The sequence below is a fragment of the Oryctolagus cuniculus genome, chromosome 17 (genome assembly GCF_964237555.1).
Source record: "Oryctolagus cuniculus chromosome 17, mOryCun1.1, whole genome shotgun sequence".
NCBI lineage: Eukaryota > Metazoa > Chordata > Mammalia > Lagomorpha > Leporidae > Oryctolagus > Oryctolagus cuniculus.
The window spans coordinates 47017933-47040618 of NC_091448.1; the positions used below are offsets into that span (position 1 = coordinate 47017933).

The 22686-nt window shown below is 63.9% G+C and overlaps 1 protein-coding gene across 4 annotated transcripts; it reads right to left on the minus strand.

The window, feature by feature from the left end:
- Nucleotides 1-550: 550 nt before the first annotated feature.
- MYO1C (myosin IC) lies at nt 551-20878 on the minus strand. 4 transcript variants are annotated; one of them, XM_051824558.2, is made up of 33 exons: nt 15714-15859; nt 14735-14856; nt 14342-14497; nt 14145-14260; nt 13692-13890; nt 13528-13608; nt 12328-12507; nt 12144-12242; nt 11715-11828; nt 11550-11621; nt 11000-11119; nt 10807-10889; nt 10531-10636; nt 10343-10423; nt 9718-9809; nt 8103-8197; nt 7976-8022; nt 7807-7887; nt 5967-6072; nt 5766-5883; nt 5083-5196; nt 4505-4581; nt 4192-4260; nt 3998-4082; nt 3756-3915; nt 3435-3518; nt 2807-2900; nt 2663-2718; nt 2403-2538; nt 2254-2324; nt 2077-2174; nt 1892-1991; nt 551-1678 (listed from the first exon to the last, which is right to left on the minus strand). In XM_051824558.2, the coding sequence occupies exons 3-33, from the start codon at nt 14465-14467 to the stop codon at nt 1652-1654; spliced, it is 3087 nt and encodes a 1028-aa protein (XP_051680518.1). In that variant the 5' UTR covers nt 14468-14497; nt 14735-14856; nt 15714-15859; the 3' UTR covers nt 551-1651. The 4 variants fall into 4 exon arrangements, with proteins under 4 accessions (XP_051680518.1, XP_051680515.1, XP_051680517.1 ...); XM_051824555.2 differs by lacking the exons at nt 14735-14856; nt 15714-15859 and adding an exon at nt 20612-20878; XM_051824557.2 differs by lacking the exons at nt 14735-14856; nt 15714-15859 and adding an exon at nt 19772-19909.
- Between the last annotated feature and the right edge of the window lie 1808 nt (nt 20879-22686).

Below are 22686 nucleotides of genomic sequence, written 5' to 3' on the forward strand. Positions count from 1 at the left end.
CTGGGACACTGGGCAACACTCCGAGACTTTTAGACGACTGGGAAGGAGGCATTTTCTAGAACGCAGGCCTGGAACTGCGGGTGGTTGTTGCTGCCACCTCCCCACAAGGGAAAAACCCGTTTCTGAAGGAAACCACCGCAGTGAAGGCGGAGCCCAGGGGGCAGCGTCCTCCCCCCGTGCTGTGGGCACTAAGTGCCCCTTCCCACCCAAGCCATTCTGGAGCGGGTCTGTCCCTTACGAAGGGATCGCATTTGGACAGGGGAAGATCCTTTTGAGATCCACCTCGAATACCAGCCTCTGCACCCTTGGTGCCTACACACCCCACCCTGGGCAGAGAACTGCGAGGCAGGGGTGTGTGTGATGCTTCCTGGCCCCCAGTCCTCAGGCTGCGCACCCCCGGCAGGGGGGGGTCGGTCAGTGAAGGTGCGAGTCCCTAGTGCAGCTCCCGGCCACTCCTGCAGGGAGCCCTGGTGGGGACAAGGCAAAGATTATAACGCAACTGCTTTCTAGAGCCCCTCCGCCTTTCCAAACATTCACAGAGAGGCCACACTGGCAAACACATATTGCTTTATTTAGTGTTTCTCTGGATTGCAGATGTGTCAGCTGTGGGCTAAGAACCCCAGGAGCCGACAGAGGCAGCTAGGCGGCCCCCAGGCCCTCTGGGGTGGAGGGGAAGCGGCAGAAAGAGGTGATGCCCCTGCAGCCCCTCCCCGTGTTCCCAGGCCAGCCAAGGTCAGAGACCAGTAAGGGCCCCACATCCTCGAACTGGGGCCCCCGTGTGTAGGTGGGGTGTGTGTCATCCTAAGGCACAGACGCGGGCAGAAGTGCTGCTCCTACAGTGGCCCCAGAGTGACTGCTGGTCGGGGAGCCAGGTGTGCTGGGGCTCCCCGTCTGGAAGCGGCAGTGTGGTTTCCTGAGGACAGGGCTGCAGGCCGGGCTGGGCCCCAGCTGCTCACTGCGACTTTGGGCAGGTCCCTTCCTCTCCTGGTTCCCACCCCCTGCTGTGTCACGCCAGGGCACCAGACCAGCTGCTCGTGTCCTCCACAGACGCCCTCCGGCCGGGATGCTGATGTTGGAAGGGAGGAGGCAGGAGAGGAAGGCCTCAGCCCCCAGGTGGTCAGAGTGGGCTGGAAAAGGTGCAGGTGCATGGGCAGACAGACAGACAGACAAGGTGCCAAGGGCATGTGGTGGAGAGGGTGGCCCGGCCAGGGAAGAGGGCCCCAGGGCCTGCCCACCGACCTCTCACCTACATTCCTTGCCCCGTTTGAGTCAGGGAGAACACATCCAGTGTGTCTTGGGGTGAGAAAATGGCTTTTTTAAAAAATAGTTTCCTATAAAGCATTAAAATATCTTAGAGAAAACCTCAGCAAAAATTCCCTTCTCTCAAATATTTGGCATCAGCAGTGGGGCTGGCACGGCGCGCTCTGGCCCTGCTGTTCCTATTGCTGTGGCCCGGCCCGGCCCGCTCCTGGGTGGTTGCCCGGCTCCTGCTGCTCCCGCAAGCGAGGGCTGAGCGGGTGGCAGGAGTCTGCAGGTGGGCTCCGAGGTGTCCCTGGGTCCCTGTCTGGAAGCTCGAGTCTTTGGTAACTGGGAAGGGGAAGAGGGGGAAGCAAAGCGCTGGGAGTTAGGAGGGGTCCAGCGGGCGCCTTCATCACCGGGAGTTCAGCCGTGGGGCTACCTGTGAGGTCAGGGGAGAAGCCCAGTGGTGAGTGGGGGCAGACGCCAGGTGCTCCTCGGCTGGGTCAGGTACAGGCAGTTGCGCACTGGGGGTCCAGCGGCCTCAGCCCTGGAGGCTCTGGCCCTCCTCCTCCTCCCCCTGCAGGGAGCCTCCCACAACCCTGGCTCGTCCCATGGGCCCTGGGCACTGTGGGGCTCAAATGGCCCCGCTCACCACAGCCAGGTGGCCGTTCTTGGCCTTGGTGATGAGCAGCTCCGAGCCCGGTGTGAAGTCGATGATGCCGTCCCTGCCGGGGCCCCCGGCAAAGGTGATGCTGGAGGGAGGAGTGCGTGAGGCCCTCTTCCCGGGGCGAGCCCCCGCTCGCACCGCGGCCCACTCAGCAGCCCTCCCCGCCTCACCTGCCCTGGTTGATGTTGACGTGGTTCACGCGGTCGGCACTGAGGGCTGTCTTGGTCAGTGTCTCAATCACGTGGTCACTCTGCAGCACCACATCCCCCTAGGGGCCCACACGGGAGGGAGCTCAGGCCCCGCCCACAGCTAGAGGCCCCGCCCACCACCCAATCCCAGAGGGGCACCTTCTGCTTATTGTCTTCCCGCTGCACGTGGAGCACAAACAGGCTGTCACTCAGGCTGCTGACGGAGATGCCTGAGGGGGAGGGGCCGGGGTCAGGGAGCACAGGTCAGAGCAGGGGCCCTCCCCGCGCAGCCCTGGACTCTGGCTGACCGGTCAGGTTGGCGTAATCAATCCTCTGCTTGACTTTGGCGTCCTCCACGATGACCACGGCGCTGGGTGTGAGCAGCAGCTGCCTGGAGCGCGGCTTGTAGCCCTTGCGGTCGTATTTGACGACAGGCACGGCATACTGGGGGCAGAGGGCAGGGCGAGGGGCAGTGGGGGCACAGAGGAGCTCCAGGGCTCACACCCTCAGCCTCTGCCATGCCCCGCCTCACCCCCACCCAGCTCTGGGGATGCAGGCCACCTCTCACCTGGATGGGCTCGGAGCCCAGGGCCTGCAGCACTTTGGGGCTGATCTCATCCGCACCTGCAACCCAGATGGGGAGAGGAAGTCAGAGCTGGGGAGAAGGCAAACAGGAGGGCAGGGCTGGAGCACGGCAAAGCCAGGGGCTCACCCAGCCGCGTGCTGATGAAGAGCCTGGGGACGCTCTGAGGGTAATTGTCCTTCTTGCCCTTGAAGATCTCGCTGGCCACGGCCTTCTGCTGCAGCTGAGACAAGCAGGGCGAGTGTCCGAAGCGGGGTGACCACCAAGGGGAGCCGGCACTAGGGAGTCTCCCTCACCTACTCTCAGGTCCCAGCACCAGGAGGCTGAGCCCTGCCACCGTCGCTCCCATCAGCCCCTCCCCTTCCTGCTTCCCTGCATGCCCCTGTGGCCAAGACAGAGAGCTCCCCAGAGGTGCCAGCCCTGACTCTAGGAACAATTCCCCATCCTGCTGGGCCCTGGGGCCCCCGACACTCAGCACCAGCATGGGATCCTGTAGGCGGCTGTGCATCTGTGCTGGGAGAGCCCTGAGCATCATCCAACACAGATTTGGCAAAGACAAGGCACGTCAATCACCCGCGCCTGTGTCCGTGACCGTAGCAGACGTGGCCAGCCGATGGGAGTGAAGCTGCAGCCTCCCGACCTGGGGCTCCACCAGCCAAGCAGAGAGGGCCCAGCAGGGGCTGGGCTCCGTGAGGCTGCAGCCGGGGGGAGACGCTGCCCCAGGCCAGCACCGTTCCCTGCCTGCTGAGCTCCGAACCTGCTGCTTCCACTCAGGGCTGATACTCCGGCAGTACTTCCACACCATGTTCTTCATGCACAGCTCCCGGAGCAGCTCCGAGGCCTGCAGGGAGAGCGGGGTTGGAGCACACGAGCACAGCCTGGCTCCCTTCCCTCTGAAGCCCCGGCCCTTGCATCCAGGCAACACGGCTCAGCGCGGAAGGCCCTTCCTCTGGTCGATGCCCACTGCTGGTCCCCCCGCCCCACAAGCCCTCCCTGTCTGCTCACTGGGCTGTAAGACAATCAGACTGCTCTGCCAAGGGCTTTGAGGACCCTAACTCAGCAGAGAGAGCCCACAGACCTCACGCAGGGCAGGTGGGGGTGTGGGCCAGGAGGTGTCCAGGACATTCCGGGGCAGCTGCCGCCGCAGGTTAAGCAGAAAGGAGGTGCGCACGTGGTCCAGGAAGAAGGCGTTCTCGGGACAACGGGGGGCATGGCGCAAGATGAAGCCGCGGATGAGCCTGCGGGCAGGGTTGCACGAGGCTGGGGGTGAGGAGCCTGCCACTGGGCCTCTGCAGCCCTGCCAAGGCCCCCAGTGCTCACCGGCGGATAGTCTGAGCTGCCCATTTCCTCTTGGCCGCCTTCCTCCGGCCCAGCGTCCCACGCCACCACGACTGGATGCAGATGGCTGTGGGGATCACAGCTGGCTGATCTCTATCTCTGCTCTTCGCTGCACCCTCTAGCCCCAGACACCGTCCCTCCTCAGGACCCTGGACCCCCTCCCCACAGCCCCAGACCTGAACGCTTCACTCGGAGGAATTTCTGTCGCCAGTGAAAGCCCCGCCAGGCAGCCTGGATCTTCGTGGCTGTGGCGGGGAAGGAAAGTCGGTCAGTCGGAGCTCGGGGGCCTGGCTGTCTCAGAGCAGGCTGAGGGGCGCGGACGAGGACAGGTGAGCTAGGGCAGGGTGAATGGACAGGGCAGGTACAGAGGGCACTGGGGCCACAGCTGGCAGGAGGCTGTGGGTGGGGGGACCTCCTGGAGAGGCAGCCCAAATGCAAGGACTCCCCAGAGCGGACCCCAGTGGGACAGAAGGGGCGGGTGTCACTCACCCAGGCTCTGCCGCCGGACCTCCAGGGCGTCCTCTGTAGCAAAAAGGGTCTTGGGGAAGCGGATGAAGATCTTGGTCCTGGGAGGGCAGCAGCAATTAGCCCCTGACTGTCCCCACCGGGACAGGTGGGAAGTCAGACATGAGCCTGTGTGTGTGAGAGGGCTGAGGAACACAAACGGGAATTCTGGGAGGTGGGATGGGGGCAGACGCTGGGAAGCAGACAGCACTTGAACATGCACAAAGTCCTGCTCTTTAGGTGGCTTTCAGCCCTCCCCGGGAGGACCTCAGGGGAATCGTCTGTCCCTAGCTGGGGTTTAGGTCCAATAACACCTAAAAAGCTCTCCGCCCAGCGGTGTCCCAGAAGCAGGGGAGGGATGCAGGAATGGTGGGTCCACGTCTCCAAAACAGACCCCATTGTGCACGCAGACCAAGTTCTCAGTTCTTGGCTGAGACGTCCGCCTGGCTTCTTAGGGGTCGTCCCTTCATTAAACTCTGCTACCTGGCTCGCTGCTGCTCTCTCTCCCATCTGAAATTCTTTTCTGGCATGAAGACCAGACACCAGGCATGGACATCACTCACCTGCCCATCTTGTACTCTTCCGGCTTGTAGCCCAGGTGTCTGACCAGCACCGCCACCCCATCCTGGGGCCGTCCTGCCCACGTGGGCCACGTCTCTGGGCACAGCGACTTGTACCTGGTGGCAGGAGCGGCAGGATTTCACCCGGCCTCCACTTAGTCAGCCCGCTCCGCTCTAGAGCCCCAACCTACTCTCTCTGCGCACCTGCCGGGTGCCCCAGCTGACTGGTTCGAAGCTCACAGAAGGCCCACCAAGTTGGCCTGTCACTGCGGTCACTTTAAAGACAATCTCATCTGCCTAAGCCCAGGGACTGGAGAGTGACAGACATGGAATTCACACGCTGCATGACTTGCCAGGCCCCAACTCTGAATCCCCACACAGTTGTCCTCCCTGAGCTCCTGGGAAGCCTGTCCTCCTGCCTCCTGAGGGCCCAGCACCATCTGCCACTGTGATGGGCAGGTGCATGCATGTCTCTTGCATCCGAGCCCAGTGCTCCAGGAGGGCAGGACCTAGGAGCAGCCTGGGGTTCTTTCCACCAGCGCTGGCCTTAGGCCTGCAGCATGGTCAGGTCCCTAGTGTAGGCCCATGGCAGCTCAGGGCCCAAGAACGCACGTCCTCCCTCCTCTGGTTTAAGAGGCTCCCGCCACACTGCCCCCTTCCCGGCAGTGAGCTGAGCCCCACCGCACCTCTGCAGGAAAACCTCGTATTTGCGACGGTAGGCAAAGCCGGCTCTGCGCACGCGCAGGTTCTCCATCAGCCCCAGGTACTTCACCTGGTGCCGGATCAGCACCTCATCAAAGCGACCTGGGGGAGGGGTAGCGGGGTGGTCACTGGGCTCGCACTGACCGATGGCCAGTCCCCCAGGCCACAGGGCGAGAGGGGCCTACCGGGCTGTTTGGCATCATTGGGCTTGATGCAGCGGACGTAGGCAGGCTCCTTGGACTTCAGGATCTCCACCAGCTGCAGGAGGCTCAGCTTGAACTGGGTGGCGACCTGGGCAAGCCAAAGGCCAGTGGAAGGTTGGCGGGGCTGAGGCCCCATGCTGCAGCGGCCCTTCCCTCCGCCCCCCACCTTTCTGTGGGAACAGAGGAAGGGGCCAGTCTCTGCCCCTGCATCCCTCTGGCTGGGCCAGAGGTCTCAGCTTAGAAAAGCCTGAAAGTCCTGCTCGGGGCTCCTGGAGCCTTGATCCTACAACTCCTTTAGCAATCACTCTGTCTCCAGGGCCATGGTCCTCAACACGGGCCCTGCACCTGTGCATCCAACCAAGCTCTCTGGGCACCGCCCTGCAGGGCTGCTGAGCATCTCCATGGGGGAGGCGGATGCCTCAGCAACGGTCTGCAATCCCTCAGGGTCCATTACTAAGAGGGCTGCATGCCTGGAGGTCCTGGGTGCACGCAGAGGGGGTGCGCATTAGGGTTGTCAGGACAGCGACCCTGGGTGAGACTTGAAGATAAGAAGACAGCTGGACAGCAGAGAGGACAGGCAGAGGGACAATCTCAGCAATAGCTTGATGTACTGATATACACAGGGAGCTACAAGCAGTGCAAGGATGCAGGTTGGGAGGCTGTCAGAGAGGCAGCACCAAGGGACAGTCCCGCTAGGGAGACCGGGTGTTCTCCTCCAGTGAGGAATTTGGAGGGAGTGAGGGAGAGAGACCTGCACTTCAGAACACATCTGTGGCGCCAATGTGCAGGGTGGGGAGGTAGAGGCAGGTGGGAAGCCAGGAAACCAGGCAGGCAGCTGGCTCGGGGAGAGTGAGCGGGCGGACCTGAGCAGTGGCTCCGGGGACGGTGCTGGCAGGAGGGAACTGGGAAGTACTCAGGCAATGTCCAGGGGCCAGATGATGGAGACAGGGGAAAGTAAAAAGCCAGGGAGCAGACCCAGTCCTGGCTTGGGGTGGCGGTGGTGGAGGGTGATCCCTGCCCCGGATGAGGGACACAGAAGGAGTGAGCTTGGAGGGCTGACCATGGCCAGCCAAGGGCCCACTCGTTATAGACCAGCGGAGTCGGAGAGGGGTCTGGAAGCCAGGGGTAGGTGTACAGGTACCCTCGGCAGGGACATCTCAAGGCCAGGGGGACGAGGGTGCCGTGGAATGGCTAGGGTAGATAGCAGGGGAGGCCGGGGCCCAGCAAAGCCAGACACTGGGCAACACAGTGTGACCGTGCCCTCCCTGGCAGGCGTGTCCCAACCTGCAATGCTCTGGCTTCCACCCCTTACTAACTGCCCACTGGCCAGGGCCAGCCCGAACCCCTTGGGTGAAGCCCGACAGCCACACCTCTGCCCCAGCTCGCCAGAGCTCTCCCTGCCCTGGCACCACACCCGCTTTCCTAGCCGCTCTCCTCAACAACAGTGCTCTCCTACCGACCTCCTGGCTGCTGAGCCCTCCTGCTGCCTACAGCGCCCTCCCATAGGTCCACGTTCTGTAAAACACCTCCTCCTCCGGGGAGACCCTCTCACCCCTTCCACTCCCTGGCTGCTCCCTCTTTTAAGTCCCCAAAGCACACTGTGCCTTTTTCGATGAGAGCACCTGTTCCCTTTTGTATCCGCAGGGCTCAGCAATGTGGGTTACAAACGGCTGCCGAGTGGGTGACCACACGCAAGTGCCGGCACACACAGCAGGGACGGGCACACGCAGCTCACAGGCAGCCCCCGAGTGCTCACGGGCACTTGGCCACACCCACACCCACGCCCACGCCCACGCCCGCTGGGGTCCCACAGCCTCCACACCGTCTCTGGGCGCTTCTTGTCACTGAGCTCATTCCTGTCGAAGCACTGGCTCATGATGGGATTCTTCGAGCTGCACATGGTCTGTGAGGGCAGAGCAGGGGTCAGGGTGGCCGCTTCCTGGGCAGAGGTGCGGACGGAGCCCCACACCTGAGCCCCGCTGTGTCCTTACCTCCTTCAAGTTCCGGAAGAGAAGGTCATTGTTTTTATCCAGAAACCCTGGCAGGCGAGGACAGACGTGAGGTGAGGGAGAGCCCCCCTCCCCGCCTCCCATGGGAACGCAGTCTCAGGACCCTCACCGGTCACGCTGTAGGTCACCTCCCCGGCATAGTGCAGCAGGCGGAACTCCCCACGGCCCAGGGATTTCCTGGTCCGCTGGTCAGCCAGCTTGTGCCTGGGGGTGACAGAGAGAGGAAACCGTGGGTTCGCCTGCTGGAGAACAGGAACCAGCCACTTGAAGCAGCACGTGTGGCCCAGGGCTGTCCCACAGCCCACAGTCTGCGTGGCAGGCAGGGCTATCAGGTCCCCGCGCAGGGATCATGCGCCCAGGATCGCACAGGGCCAGCTCCGGGACGCGGGCAGGCACAAAGGATGGGGCTTCTTTCCCTGCCTTGGGTTCTGCGGGATTCTACTGAGGCTGGTCACCACCCCACTACATTTTCAGAATGGATTCTTTGGCTGGCGTCATGGTGCAGAGTTAGGTAAAGCTGTGGCCTGCGACACCGGCATCCCCTATGGGCACTGGTTCAAGTCCCGGCTGCTCCACTTCTGGTCGAGCTCCCTGCTAATGTGCCTGGGAAAGCAGGGGAAGATGGCCCAAGTGCTGAGACCCCTGCACCCACAAAGGAGACCTGATGAAGCTCCTGGCTCCTGGCCTGCCCCAGCCCAGGCCATTGCAGCCATTTGGGGGAGTGAACCAGCAGATGGAAGACTGCTCTCTAACTATGCCTTTCAAGTAAAAAAATAAGTCTCCTCTCTTTAAAGAGCAATGGAATCTGCCCCTAGAGATTGCTCAAGTGTGAAGCATGTTTAAACCCTTTCTCCTGTTTTCTCCTTTTGAGAGCCATTCCAAGCACTACCCAGAGACACAGGCAGAGACTGGGTCCCCGAGGTGCCTGGGGCAGCGTCGTCCCTCAGCAGGGACCTGGGAGCTGGCCACGGCCCCCAAGGCTAGGGGAAGGCAGCGGCGTATCTGTGGGTCAGATCCACTGCAGGAAGTGCTTTGAGGAAATTTTCCTGTTTGATGATACAGGAAAATACTCAGGATATAAGACCATCCCGAGCCTCATACACAATGAGTGCTCGACTATGCGGGAAAAAAGGTATAGAAGAAGGCAGGAAGGAAATGCCTCGAATTGTTAACAGCAATGACCTCTGGGTTTCGGGCTTCTAAGTGGCTTTTGCACAATTCCAGCCTTTCTCTAAGGAGTAGTGTGACTTTTACGATCAGCAACAAGTTTTTAATGTACTATCAAGCCAAAAATGCCCAGGGCTTCGGTGTGTGGCAGCCCTGGGACCCGGTCCCCGCTCCACCACCTGAAGTGGGAGGACCCTGGGCAATGGTTTCATGACGCCGAGTCTCAGGACAATGGAGAAAATACCGAGAGGAGCTCTTTCAAGGGTCACCCCAGGGCAGCACACGCCCCGCCCCCGACGCGCAGGACCCAGCTGGGCAGGAGGGGCTGGTTTCTGCATTGCCCCCCCACCCCGCTCAGGGGAGTCATTCAATAAAAAGCGATTTCCAAATAAGGAAGCTAGAGACCATCTGCGCGAGTTTCATTCTCAGGAAAGAGAGGAGAGGAAGCCACGCCACTCCCGGTGCCCGCGAGCTGCGGCTCCAAGCCGCTATCCTCAGTGCAGCCCACTGGGGCCACCGCGGGGCACAGGGACCCCAGGCCCCCTCGCCCCGCTCACGTCAGGAAGTGCGGGTGTTGCTTGACCGTGTCCTCCAGCTTCTCCAGGAAGGTCAGGTCCGTGGCCTCCCCAGGGCGTAGACACTCCTCATCCTAGGGGGCAGGGGAGAGGCTGGGGCACTTAGAAGACTCCAGGGAGGCACAGCGCAAGGGAAAGGAACCTCACCGTGCACATGCAGCCCTGCCCATCCCTGCCCAGCCCCGAACTCAGCCCTCAGTGGAGCTGCCTGCCCAGAACAGGGAAGGCAGCATGGGCTTTTGGTGTAGCGGCTAAGTCACCGCTTCGGAAGACCGCGCTCCATATCAGAACACCCCCACTTGAGTCCCGGCTACTCTGCCTCTGCTCTAGCCTCCTACTAATGCACATGCCGGGAGGCAGCAGGTGACGGCTCATGTATACGGGTCCCTGCCACTCACATGGGAGAGCTGAACTGAGTTTTGGACTCCTAGCTTTAGCCTGGCCCAGCCCTGGCTGTTGTGGGCATTTGGGGAGTGAAACAGAAGGTGGAAGATCTCTTTGCTTTTCAAATAAAAATGGGAAAAAAAAAAAAAGTAGGAGGGGAGGAAGGGGGCAACACTGCCCCACCCAACCCCCAGGGTGAGGTTTGGGGGCACAAAGGACTCACTAAGATGGAGATGATGCCCTTGAACTTCTCCTCCACCAGGTCACAGATGATTTTGTTGTTGAAATACTGGACAGGCTCCCACTGAGGTGAAGAGGGAAAGGGAAGCCTCATCGCGGGGCCTGCAGCTCCCGGGGGGGACCCGTGGCCCGGCCTCCTGCGCCACCCAGGCTCCCTCGGTCAGCACGCACCGCGATGCCCTCCGCCTCGTACTCCTCCTGTTCCGACTTGAGTGTGAGCTCGATGAAGAGCTGCTGTAGCTTCTCGTTGCAGTAGTTGATGCAGAACTGCTCAAAGCTGGGAGGGAAACAGAACCACCCGCAGAGGCTCAAGGGGGACAGAGGGCCAGGAGTTGGGCCCCGGGCAGCCGAGGTGAGGCAGAGTGGGACTGACGCTGGCCGGGGCAGTCGCTGGGCAGGAGCGGGAGGACCGAGGCAGGGACCGGCAGGGGTGTGGCTGGCGCTGACCTGTTGTGCTGAAACACTTCAAAGCCGTAGATGTCCAGGAGCCCAAGAACCGTGGTGCTCCGCCAGCTGGGGCTCTCGGCGTCCTAGGGCCCATCAGTCAACCAGGGCGTGGGTCCCAATGTGCGGGGCTGACCCTATTCCCAGCTCCCCCCCCCCCCAACCTGCCCTGGGCCAGCGTGCATGCAGCCCTCACCTTGGAGGCCAGGGACCTGTTGATCTTCCCAACCAGCCAGGTAAAAGTGCGGCTGTACACAGCCTTGGCCAGAGCGTCCCGTGCATACGCGGCCTGCTCCAGGTTCAGCGGACTCAGGAGCTGTCGGCGTGGGGACAGGCAAGGAGACCAATGCCACACACACCTCTTCCATGCCCCCTCCCTTCGGGCTCAGGTAGAAGACCAGCAAACCCCAAGCACCCCACCCTCCCTCTCAGCGCCGGAGAGCCTGGGGCTGGGGAGGGAAAGCAGCAGCAGGACACGGGGTGGGGGTGGCCACACCACGGGGCAGCTGGTGGGGGCACAAGAGGCCTCATTCCTGGAGGTGGGAGTCTGGGTCTCAGCCTGACTCTGTCTCTTCCTGTGTGACCTGGGCCAGCTCACAGTGTCTCTCTGAGCTACCTGCCCTAAGTCCCTTGAGCACTGGGCAGAAGACCACCAGGGCAGAGCAGAGCACCGGGCAGAAGACCACCAGGGCCAGAGCAGGGCTGAGCTGCACTGACCCTACACTCGGGCAAAGGCTCCGCCTCACCTCTTCCCCCTTGGCGATGATCTTCCTGTGTGTCAGGGCTTCCCGCAGCGTCGCGCCTTCCACACCGAGGAGCTGCGGGGGGTGTGTGAGGGGGGTGCGTGTGGCTGGGAACACACGCCCCCTCCCCCATCGGCCCCTCCCCTCGCCCTCTGCACACCCGCTCACCCTGCTAAGATACTTGATCTGGTTCTCGGTGGTGACCTGGGCATTGCTCTCCTCGTCGGCAGCGAAGTGGATGTTGCCCAAGTGCAGGACGCTGGCCACGATGCTCAGCAGCTCCTAGGGGAGCAGGGAGGGCACGTGAGGCTTGGGGAGGGAGAGAGCCTGCGGGCAACTGGATGGCCGGCCGGAGGCGGGCAGGGGTGCAAAGTGTTGGAGAGCAAAAGGGGAAATGGTTTTTGAGAGTAGAAGGGGAAGAATAAAAGACACAGAGATAATAAAGACGACACAACTCACGCACACACACATGCACTCGCACACATACACACACATGCGCACATGCACACACGCACACATACACACATGCACACATGCGTGCACACATAAGCACACACACAAAGAGCAGAAGGAGCGCAGTCCCCCAGGCGGCCTCACCTCCACCTCCTCCTCGGTGAAGTCGATGACTGTCAGTGCCTTCCTGACCACCTTCCAGTCGCTCTTGTCATTGATGGAGGACACCTTGGCACACTGGCCCTAGAGGAAGGGCACAGTTGGGTTGCCAGCCCTGGCACCATGGCCCCCTCCCGGGGCGGCCCCGCCCCCTGGGCCAGCCACGCACCTTCACCAGGTACAGGTAGCTCTGGGGGTTGCGCTCCAGGCCCAGCCTCCTCAGCGTCTCCTCCTCGCCCCCCTCCAGCAGCTGGTAGAAGATGTGGAAGTTGCGCTCGCCGTGATTCTGGTGAACCACACGGGACTTCTCCAGGAGGTAGCTGAGGATGTGGCCACCCACAGGGGCCCCCTGCGGGGATGGCAGGCACAGGGGACGGGTCACAGGGGCTGGGGAATACACCCGTCTTCCCTCCCCTCCCCTGCACAGAGGCTTGAATTTCAGCTCCGCCACTTGCTGTGTGGGCTCATACCCATCACCCCCTCTGGCCTCACCAACTTCACCTGCGAAATGGGGAGATTCAACCCCATCCGCTTGGCAGCTCCGCTTGGATGCCTGCCACGCCTGAACCCGAACTCCCGATCTCCCCCTCTTCACACCAGCTCCTGTTCTCGTTTTCCTGTCTTGGTTGAGGGCAGTGCTACCCATCTAGCAGGTGTTCAGCCAAGAAGTCTAGCCTATTTCTTCCAGAGCCTACATCTGATCAGACGGCCAACCGTGCCGCCTTCACCTCCAACACATCCGGAGTCCAACCACACGCAGCACCTCCACTGCCAGCACACTGCTCTGAGCCCTGTCAGCTGTCACCTGCATTATTACATCAGCCTCCCAACCGGTTCCTCGCCTGGCCTGGTTCCCCCGCCATCTACTCCCAACAGAAGAGCGATCTTTCTGAGAGGAAAGGTGAGCAAGACGCTTCTGCCCAGAATCCTCCGCCAAGCCCCCTTCCCCTTGGAAAGACCCCGCAGGCCCGCCCCGCCGTCTGCTCTCCTGTCGCTGGGCCTTGGAACCTGCCAAGTCCCCTCCTGCCCAGGGCCTTGTCACCAGCTGTTCCAATGCCTGGATTCTCCTCCAGGTCTCCACACAGCTGGCTGCCAGTCTCCATCAACCCTCATTAAAATGCTACCTTCCGGGCAAGGCCTACACAAGCTGCCTTATTAAAAATTCCAACTGCCCCCCCCATCCCTCCTGTTATTTTCTGGCACCATCTAAGTTGTAACTGTTTCTGCTCTCAGTCTAGCACCCCAGAGGCAGGATTTTTGTCTGCTGGGTTCCACTGCAGCATGTCCGGTACACAGTAGTTGCTCAAGAAATACCACGTCTCCTGCATGCGGCAGTCCCCCCCATCGGCCCTGGCATGCCCATAGGTACCTTGAAGTCGAATTGCACATCCATGTACTTCCCAAACCTGCTGGAGTTATCGTTCCGGAGGGTCTTGGCATTCCCGAAGGCCTAGGTGTGGACACGGGTGTGAGGGAGGCCTGGCGCCCTCTCGGCTCGGCTCTCCCCCTCCCCGTGCCACAGCCACACCCCACCTCCAGCACAGGGTTACTCTGCAGCAGCCGGTCCCGCACGGCGCCCCCTCGCTCGGGGGCGGGGCATGTCTCCGCGTAGAACTGCAGCAGTCGCTTGGTGGCCTCGGTCTTGCCAGCCCCGCTCTCCCCAGAGATCATCACTGCCTGGTCCCTGCGCTCCGTGCGCAGCGCCCGGTACACAGTGTCGGCCACGGCGAACCTGCGACAGGGGCTTGTCAGGGAGTTCAGGGAGACGGGGTAGCCCCACAGGTAGGACTGGGGGGCCACTCCCATAACAGCTGGAGTGCCCGTGGGGGTGGGAGTCAGGTGTAACCCCTGAAGATGCAGGTCACTTCTAGGGGCTAGCCCCTCTCAGCTGGGGGTCACTAAGGCTGGAGGCCACGCCCAGGTCGAGCTGGGTGGGCCTGGAGACCCTCACAGGTGTGCACAGTGGGGGCGGGTGGGGTCACTCACAGGTGGGGCGGCACCTCGTAGAAGCTGACACCCCGGTACCGCTCCATGTGCTGCCGGCTGTAAATCTGCAGGTCCCGGTAGGGGTTGACAGAGACCAGGACGGGGCCGATGTAGGTCTGGGGGTTGGGAGAGCAAGGTCAGAGGTTTGCCCCGGGGGGGGGGGCCAGCACCCACCCCACGCCCCGCTCGAGCCTCACGTAAATGAGGTTCTCCCGGAAGCGCCGCCGCAGGTTCTCCATAAAAGCCGCCTCGCTGGTGAAGTTCTCCAGGAGCACGAAGTCCTGCACCCCCACCCGGTCCCGGGCGGTCAGTGCACTCTCCATGGTCACCCGCACCCCGTCACTGCCCAGGGCCTGCAGGGAAGCAGCCATGGGAGAGCTCAGAGCCAGCAGGGCAGGGCAAGGCCACCTCTCCTCCCCCACCTGCAGGGCCCCGGGGGGGCTGAACACAGGACACAGCACAGAGACCACAGGGCCCAGCGGACACGGAGCGAGGCCACAGACTCCAAGGAGGCACCGGCTTAGCGAGGGAAAGGAGGGTCCTGAGAAGCGAGCGACACTTTCAGATGACGCAAAGAATGCTCTGCTGACCTTGGACAAATCCCCTCCCCTGGGGCTGCTTCCTCCTCCTCGAGAGGAGGGGGGGAGGAGGAGGAGTTGAGTTAGACCAGGTGACCTCAGGTCCCTTAGCTCTGGGCCACGTGTGACAGGTACTTGGGAGGACAAACAGCTCAGTGTGAATTCTGTGGCCAGGGCGGGGCCGCCTCCCCCACCCCCCACCCACGGAGCCTCCAAGGTGGAGACAGTCTAGGGAGCAGGCCAGAACCCCCGCCTCCGTGAGGACTCCCCCAGAGGGCCTCCCGGCCCAGCTGGGCACGGCACCCACTCCAGCAGGGGGGCCGCCCTCTCCGGAAAGAGGGGGCCGCTCCCTCCCCTGCAGCTGCTGCCCGCCCCAGCCACCTCCTCCCCGGGCCGTCCTGCCTCTGGAGTGGGGCTTTCCCCAGAAAAAGCCCAGAGGCCCCAGGGGTCCCGCGGGAGAGTGGGGCCTGACAGCCTCAGAGAGCCCCTCACCACAGTGTCCTCTAGGAAACTGACACCAACAGTGACAAGGGGCCAAAAATGGCAAGGTGGTGGACAGGTGGGTGCTGAGCCCAGGGCCCCTCAGGTCTCCTCCAACCACAGGCGCGCAGGAACTGGGGGCCACCCCGGGGCCCAGCCGGGCGTGCCAATCCCAGACCGGCCCTCACCCCTGCTCCTGGCCTGCCCCAAGCCGCTGCCAAATCAGGCCGCAGTCTCCGCCCCCTTGCCCTCGGGAGAAGGGTCTCAGCGTTCTCAGCGGTCCCCAGAAGCTGCCTGTCCGGCCCTGGGTCCGAACGTCCCGCGGCCCTCCCGGCCTCGGCCTCACCGCCCACCCCCGCACCACCCCCACCCCGCCCAGCGCCTGCAACTTTCCGGGACGCTTTTCCATCCGAAATTCCTGGGCCGCGCCCGCTTCCCGGCGGGGCCGGGGCGGCGCCACGAGGCGGGGAGGGGCTCTTGGGACCCCCGCCCCACCGCCACCCCCGCTCACCGACGCTCGGTAGCGCATCCTGCCCGGCCGGCCTGGCGCCCTCTCCGCTGCCCGCGCTCTCGCTCCGGGGCTCGGCGGCGGCGGCGGCGGCGGCGGCGGCGTCAGCGAGGGAGGGGCCGGCCCGCCCCCCGCACCGCCCCCTCCACAGGCCCCCGCAGCACGGGACCCCGCGCCCAGCCACGGCCCCGCCGCGCCGGCACTTCGGGGTCCCTCTGAAGCTGGGGGTGGGTGAGGCGGGGGCTGCGGGGGGCGCGGGCGGGGGCGAGTGGGGCGGGGCCCGCAGGCCGGGCTCCGCCTGAGTCAGGTTTTCCAGGAGGGACTTCGTCGGTTCCAGGGTGGGGCCCGGAACCCCTGCGGCCGCCGCGTCCACACCGACCCGGAACTCACTTCCGGGCCGTGTCTACACCGCGCGGCTTGCCAGCCTGGGACCACGGCTAAGACCGCAGGTCCCGGAGGAAGCGGCATTTCCCTCCCCCACTCCGACCCCAACCTCGAGTCCCGGGAAAGTTAAAAATAGAACGAAATGTCCAAATACGGCCGGCGCGCCCGGGCGGGCGGAGCCTGGGCGCGGGCCCGGTCCCCGCCGTCCACACTCTGGGAGGCGGGCCCCGAGTCTGCGTCCCCAGGAAATCCCTGCCGGGTCCCTGGATAGCACGGAGGGCGCGCTCGAGGGGCTGGGACTGCCCCCCCGGGGCGCCCCGGCCAAGTGCAGGGCCTACCGCGCCTGTTCCGGTCTCATTTGGGAAGTCGCTGCCCACAGCCAGCGTTTGGGGCCCGCACCCTCCGCCTCCAACCCGCGCCAAGCGCTCGGACCCTTGCGCCCCAGAGCTCCTGCCCTTTCGCGCTTCTTGGGGTCCTCAGCCCCGGGAGTCCCTCATCTCGGCCGCCCACGCCCCCCTCGCCGGGCCCTTTCCTTGCCCGCGGGGCGCGTTCTCGCTGGAGTGGGTGCGGACAGGGACGGCCGGCAGGAGTTCGAGAAAGGCCCCTTCTCAGAACCTGCCCTGGGTCCCTACGGTGAGGTCGGTACCTGCCAGCGGGGCTGTAGGGTGGCCCGCGACAGAGGCTAAGGCACCAGCCGGGACCTTCCAAACCCAGGCCCCCTCTTTGCGGGTACTCGCTGCACACACGCTTGGGGTGGGCCTTGGAGGCTGCCAGGCCCACTACGCGTCTGCCAGTTAAAAACAGCTCTCAAGTCCTCTACCTGCCCCCGACCTGGCGGGGAAGGAGCCCGAGGCGCAAACGACTGCGCAGACTGGCTAGCCCGGGAGGGCAGAGGTAGAGCCGGGTCCCAAAGCTCCGGCGTGCCCCCCGGCCTCCACCCCCGGATTCGGGCTCCCCGGAGAGGGCTGGGGCTGCGGCAGGTGCGGGCTGCAGCCTCTCGGGAAAGGCTCATTACCTCGAGAACAACAGCCCCGCCCGCCCGTGGCCCGGGGGCCCCGCAGGGGGCGGCAGCTGGGCAACCGGGCCCTTCGGAGGGGGCGAAGGGACCGGGTGCCGCCAGGCGCAGCTGGCAGGTGGGAGTGCGGCAGGCTACACGCCTCCTGGCATAGGCAGGCTCAGGGCAGAGGGGGCACCCTCCGCAGTGTCCCCAGGTTTTAAATCTAGAAGGGGCAGGGAGTGCCCTAGAGGCTTTGGGGGACAGGGCCGAGAGGGCCCCCAGCCAGGAGCCCGGCCCTCCGCGGTGGAGGAGCCGGCGCTGGGCTCTGCAGGTCCGGGGCGGGAGGGGAGGCGGAGCCTCGGCACCGCAGTGCCCGCCCCGCCCGCCGCCGCGTCAGGCTCCTGGAATGAGGGGAATCCGCGTGCGGAGGGGTCGAGCCGGCTTCCCCCAGTCTCGAGCCGCGCCGCCGCATTCCCGGGATGCCCGCTGGCGCCCCCGCGGCCACCGCCCGGCTGCGGAAGGAGGGGGCGTCTCCGCTGCCCGGGGCGGCCTCGGCCCTCCGCCCCACGCCGGCCGGCTGGCTCCGCGGCTCTGGACCGAAGCGCGTGTCTGGGGCGGGGGGCAGCGATGCCGGGAGCCCCGGGTGCGAAGGGCGCCGCGACCCAGGCTGCAGCTCCGGCACCCGGTGCGTTCTTAGCGCTCTCTAAGGTTTCTGCGGACAGTGCCCCCGGCCAAGCCAGGAGGTCTGTATTATAACTACATCTTAGGAGCGGGAACTGGGACTGGGGAGAGGAAATGAATTGTTCAAGGTCTAAAGGCTTGTAAATGGAGGAGTGGTGCTGGGACCCCAGGTCCCCAAGGCGCACCGTCCATTCGGCGTTGTGAGACTTAGCCCTGGGGGTAGGGTCTAAGGGCTGGCTGTGTGCTGGGGCTTCCTTCCAGGCCCGGACTTCCTTCCCTAGGCTGCCTCAGGTCTCTCGGCCCCTGCCTTGGGGAGGCTGTTTGCTGTGAGCGCAGGGGATGGAGAGGACCCAGCCCACGTGGGCCATCCATTGCCCTTTAGCTATTGTGGGTCAGGGGCCTGCGGGCCGGGCTGGGGGAGGGGCAGACAGCTGCTCCCCGCTCTGAGGCTCTGAGCGGAGGGCCTCCTGGGGCAGGGGAGACACAGCAGGTCTCACTGGCGGCGCAGTGCTACGCACAGTGCAGGTACTCAACTTATGTATATTTCTCAAACAAATCTTGGGCCTGGGACCAGGCTGCCCCACCAAGCACTGTTCTGGGCTTCACGGACCCTTGGGGAGTGGGGAGAAGATGGGGACTTGGGGGTCTACCCTGATGGTTCGCAGGGCCCAGTCAAGGGCTGTGCCCTCACTCCAGAACCAGGGGCCTTTGGCCAGCTAGACGTCTCTGCCTGGGGGCCAGCAAAAGCAAAAGAGCACTTGGCCTCCTACCCTGTTCTCCTGGCTGAGTCCTCTATGAAGAGGAGGCGGCACCTCCAGCTGGCCATCACGTGGGCACGGAGAGGCCTGCCCTGCCCCCTCCCCGCCCCACACCAAGCAGTCACCACCTGCTAAAACCTCTTTCTGCTTCTCCACCACTTCTCTCCTGGACCAGCACCGCAGCCCCTCACTCCGCACCCCGCCTTCCTCCTACCAGTCCACTTTCCACAGCAGGCTGTGCTATTTACAAATGCAGCGCCGCCCAGGAACATCTCCCGTGCGGAGAGTGAAGGTTGATAGGGCAGCCTGTATGCGCCAGGCCTGTGGTTCACACCCACTGCTGCTCTGCAGGCCCCACTGGTCTCAGTGTAACTCACTGCCCCTGCATTCCAGTCCCTACTCTCCCCAGGCCTCTACTAAGCCACACACAGCCAGGCGGGGCCGCGGTGCCTCTGCCAGCAGCCACACGTGGCTCTCTAAGCCTCCACGCCTTTGCACCTGCAGCTGCCCTGGCCCACCTCCCTGACTCTCAGTGGTCCTGGGAGACTCGGCTCAGGTATCAAGTTCTGCAGAACCCCTCCCTGCCTATCCCCAACACACAGCCCCCAGCTTATCGCTGGTCAGACTGCCCCAGGCGCACACCCTGCTAGGTACAGTGGGGGCTCCCAAACTCCTTCCTAGACTCCCGCATGAATCAATGAATGAACGAGTGAATGAATGACTCTCAGAGACAGGGAGGGTGAGCCGGCGGCCCGAGCTTGCCGGGAGCTGAATAAAGCGGGGAGCCACCGTTCCCTGTCTCATTCATCTCGGAGCCCCCACCCACCGCACGCGCGCGCAGAGGCACGCAAGGGGCCACCAGCGCTGCCGGGCCCTGGGGGCGGAGAACGGAAAGGGGCGGGTCTCCGGCGGCTTCTCCGGAACCCAGAGGCAGAGCAGGGCTGCGGGAGGGGCCCGAAAGAGCGCGCTAGGTGCCCAAACCCCAGTCGCTCTTCCCCGCCTTCAGGTTCCCCGCAAGTAATCCAAGTCCCACCAGGCCTGGTCCCCGCGCCTCCGGGACCTGGGGGGAATCCCACACGGGCCAGGTCGAGCTGATCCTGGTCCCAGCGTTCCCCCGCCGGCGACCCCCGCCTCCTGTACGGTATCCCCGAGCTGGCCGCCTGCCTTTTCCCGTAACCCGCCAGCCAGCAGAGGCCTCCCGGAGCTACGCGCCCGCTTCCCGCCCTGCCCAGCGTACCCACCGGCTCGGCTGTTGGGGTGCGCTGGCGGGGGCCGGGCTGGGCGGCGTGACCAGCTCGGGAGTCCGCGGCCCCGGCACGCTCTCCCCGCCCAGGGCCCGCCGGGGGCCGGGCCGCCGCCTGTCGTCATCCCGGGCAAGGCCCAGACTCCGGCGCGCGCGCGCGCCCTCCGGCCCCGCCCCGCCCCAGCCGGCCCAGGCTCCGGCCCCGGCCAGGGGAGACTTGTGCCCAGCGCGCTCCTTCACCGCTTCCCGGGACAAGGCGCGTCGTCGTAGTCGCGCGCGCGCGCGCACACACGCATCCGCCTCCCACCTAGGAAGCGGTCCACTCTGCAGAGTGGGTGGGTGGGCGCGCCCGTTGGGGGTTCTCCCTCCTCACCCCCAGAGTGAACCGGACTCTCCCTCCCTTGCCCGCCAGGCCAGAGCAGTTCTTCCCCAGGTCTGACTATCTCTCCCTTCACCCGCCTCTGCGCCCATGCTACTGCTCTGAGCCGGGAGACCTCAGTTCCTTGGCCAACGAGAAAGGAGGGGCATCAGCTGAGCCTGTACTATGCGCCTGGTGCTCTACGTGCACTAGTCCCTCGCCCTGAGTAGCTTGTCATGCCCAGGTCCCCGACCAGCAAGCTGGAGAAGCGACTGAAACCCTGATCTCCATTTTAGAAAGTGCTTCTACTGATCCTTAATCCCGCACACTCTATCCCTTCCTTTCCCCTTACGCCTTCTTGCCCCTTTGGTTTCTACGCCAGGACCCAAACCCTCGCAGCGCTCACCTCTTTCCTGAGGGGCTGCCAGGCCCTGGCTGGACAGTGCCACCCTTCCTCCCAGCCCAGAGCGCCCCACTTACAAGCTTGCAGGGCCTGTGGGGATGAACCACGCGGATGATCTCCCCCGTGGGGATCAGCTCCACTTGCAGCGCCATTCCGCCCTGTGGACAGCCAGAGTGCTGAGCCCCTGGGCTGAAGCTGCCTGCCCTGGCCGCTCCCGGAGCCAGGAATCTGTGGTTTCAGGCTGGGATGGCCACTTGGTTCTGCTTCAATTCCGGCCCCAGGGGATGTGGCTGGTCCAGCTCCTCAGGACACAGCTGGAGCAGCCCAGGTCTGATTGGAAGGCCTCTTGGCCCGCAGGGCTGGGGCAGGAAGAGGAGGAGCTGAGGGGTGGAGGAAATGCCTCTTGTCCCAGGTAGCCAGGGGAGCTGAGGCAGTCACCCGTGGGGGGGACCCTGGGCTCCAGGCCATAGGTAAGAAGGCAGCCCTGTGGCTGGACTTCTCCCCGCTGCCCACTCTCTGGTATCAGCAGAGGGCACAGTGGCCACTCCCCAAAGCAGAAGGCACAGCCTCCCCTGAGCCAAGAGGATCTTTCAAAAGGCGCTGTCCCTCTTGATTGTCCCTGTAGCTTGGCTGCCTGAGGGCAGCAGGTAGCCCCTTGCATTTGAGGAGCCAGGGCTGCTGATGGATGGCCATACTGGGCAGAGGGATCGTTAGGAGAGGCAGGGGGCACTGTGGGGAGGTCCCCACCCTCCCCTCCTCTGGAGCCGCGAATGCCTGGAAGACTCACTGCTGAGTTCCTTAGGTGTGCACCACCTCACACCCTGTTCTTGCCTCACTTTTCAGCGGTCCCCTCAGGTACCCCCACCCCCGCAGTGTTCCTGTTTTTCCATCTTTCTTGTTGCTAAATCATAGCTGACACTTTCCTGGCCTGGGCCTGAGCCCTCCAGTCTCCAGCCATTCCTCATAGGAAGTGAGGACGGGGAAGTGGTTGGGGAAACAGGCTGGCACGGGAGGGGCTGCCGCCCAGGGGGCCTGTGCAGCCAGCCAGGGGCCCTCTCCTCCCTCCCCAGTGTCCCCCGCCCAGGAAAGGCCGGCAAGGCTTCCTTCCTTCCTCCGGGAAGCACATCTATCCAGGGCAGCTCATCCCTGGCGGCCACACAATGGCTTCTTATCAGCCGTGGAGCCAGGCACAGAGACCCAGCGCACACCAAGTCTCACATATTTCCTGTTTCCACCCAGCGGGTCAGGGGTGGGCCCAGAGCGGCCATATCCTGACTGGGGCCAAGAGGAGGGAGAGTGTTCCCCTTTCCCCTTCCGCCTCTCAATCTCTGCTGAACTCCCCTCCCAGGCAAGGAGGCGGGGGAAGGAGTGTGTGAAGACATCCACGTGGGGAGAGGTGAGCTGGAGAAAACGGGGACCCCTGGAGTCAGGAAGCCCCAGATCCAGCCCCAGGGTCACGTTAACAAAAACGGAGAGGGGAGAGGTGGGTGCAGTGTCTGTTTCAGGCTGGCAGCTGCCCTCTCATGGGGATCCTGTGAATGGCACGTGGTTTGTTTTTTGTAGACAACGGGGCTGCCCACGGGGGTTCTGTATTGCTGGTCCGCCATGAAGCCACCACGGCTGCGTGGGAAGCCAGGGAGGGATCCACCACCTCTCTGAGCCCCAGGATCCCTGTCTGCCAGATGAAGGGTGCTAGGTGGCAGCACCCATGATGGCTGTGCCTGTGAGAAGAAACGGGGGACAGAAGGGGTGCTGGGTGTATGTGAGGGGAGGGGATAAACTCAGCAGGAAGGCTTTGGAGAACGGTGGGGCAGAAAAAAGGTGGTGGGGCAGAGAAAAGGTGGTACTGTTTTGGATGGCTTAAACCAGGAACAAGACTCAAGAGCTGGGTGTGCAAAGTGGGGGGTGGGAGCACAGACAGCGCCTTTTCAGAGCTGTCAGTCACAAGACGCCCACTCCCCTCTGCAGTGTGTGAACCAATTGCCCAGGAGCACGGCCGGCACGCCGCACTCAGGCCAGCACCTCAACCTGGCCGCACCTGCTGACCTCAGACCCAGGAAGTCTAGTCTGGATCCACAGGGCCCTCGACCCCCAGCCCAGTGCCACCTGCCCTTTGCCCTTCCTGCCATCATCAAGGAGTCACACACAAGTG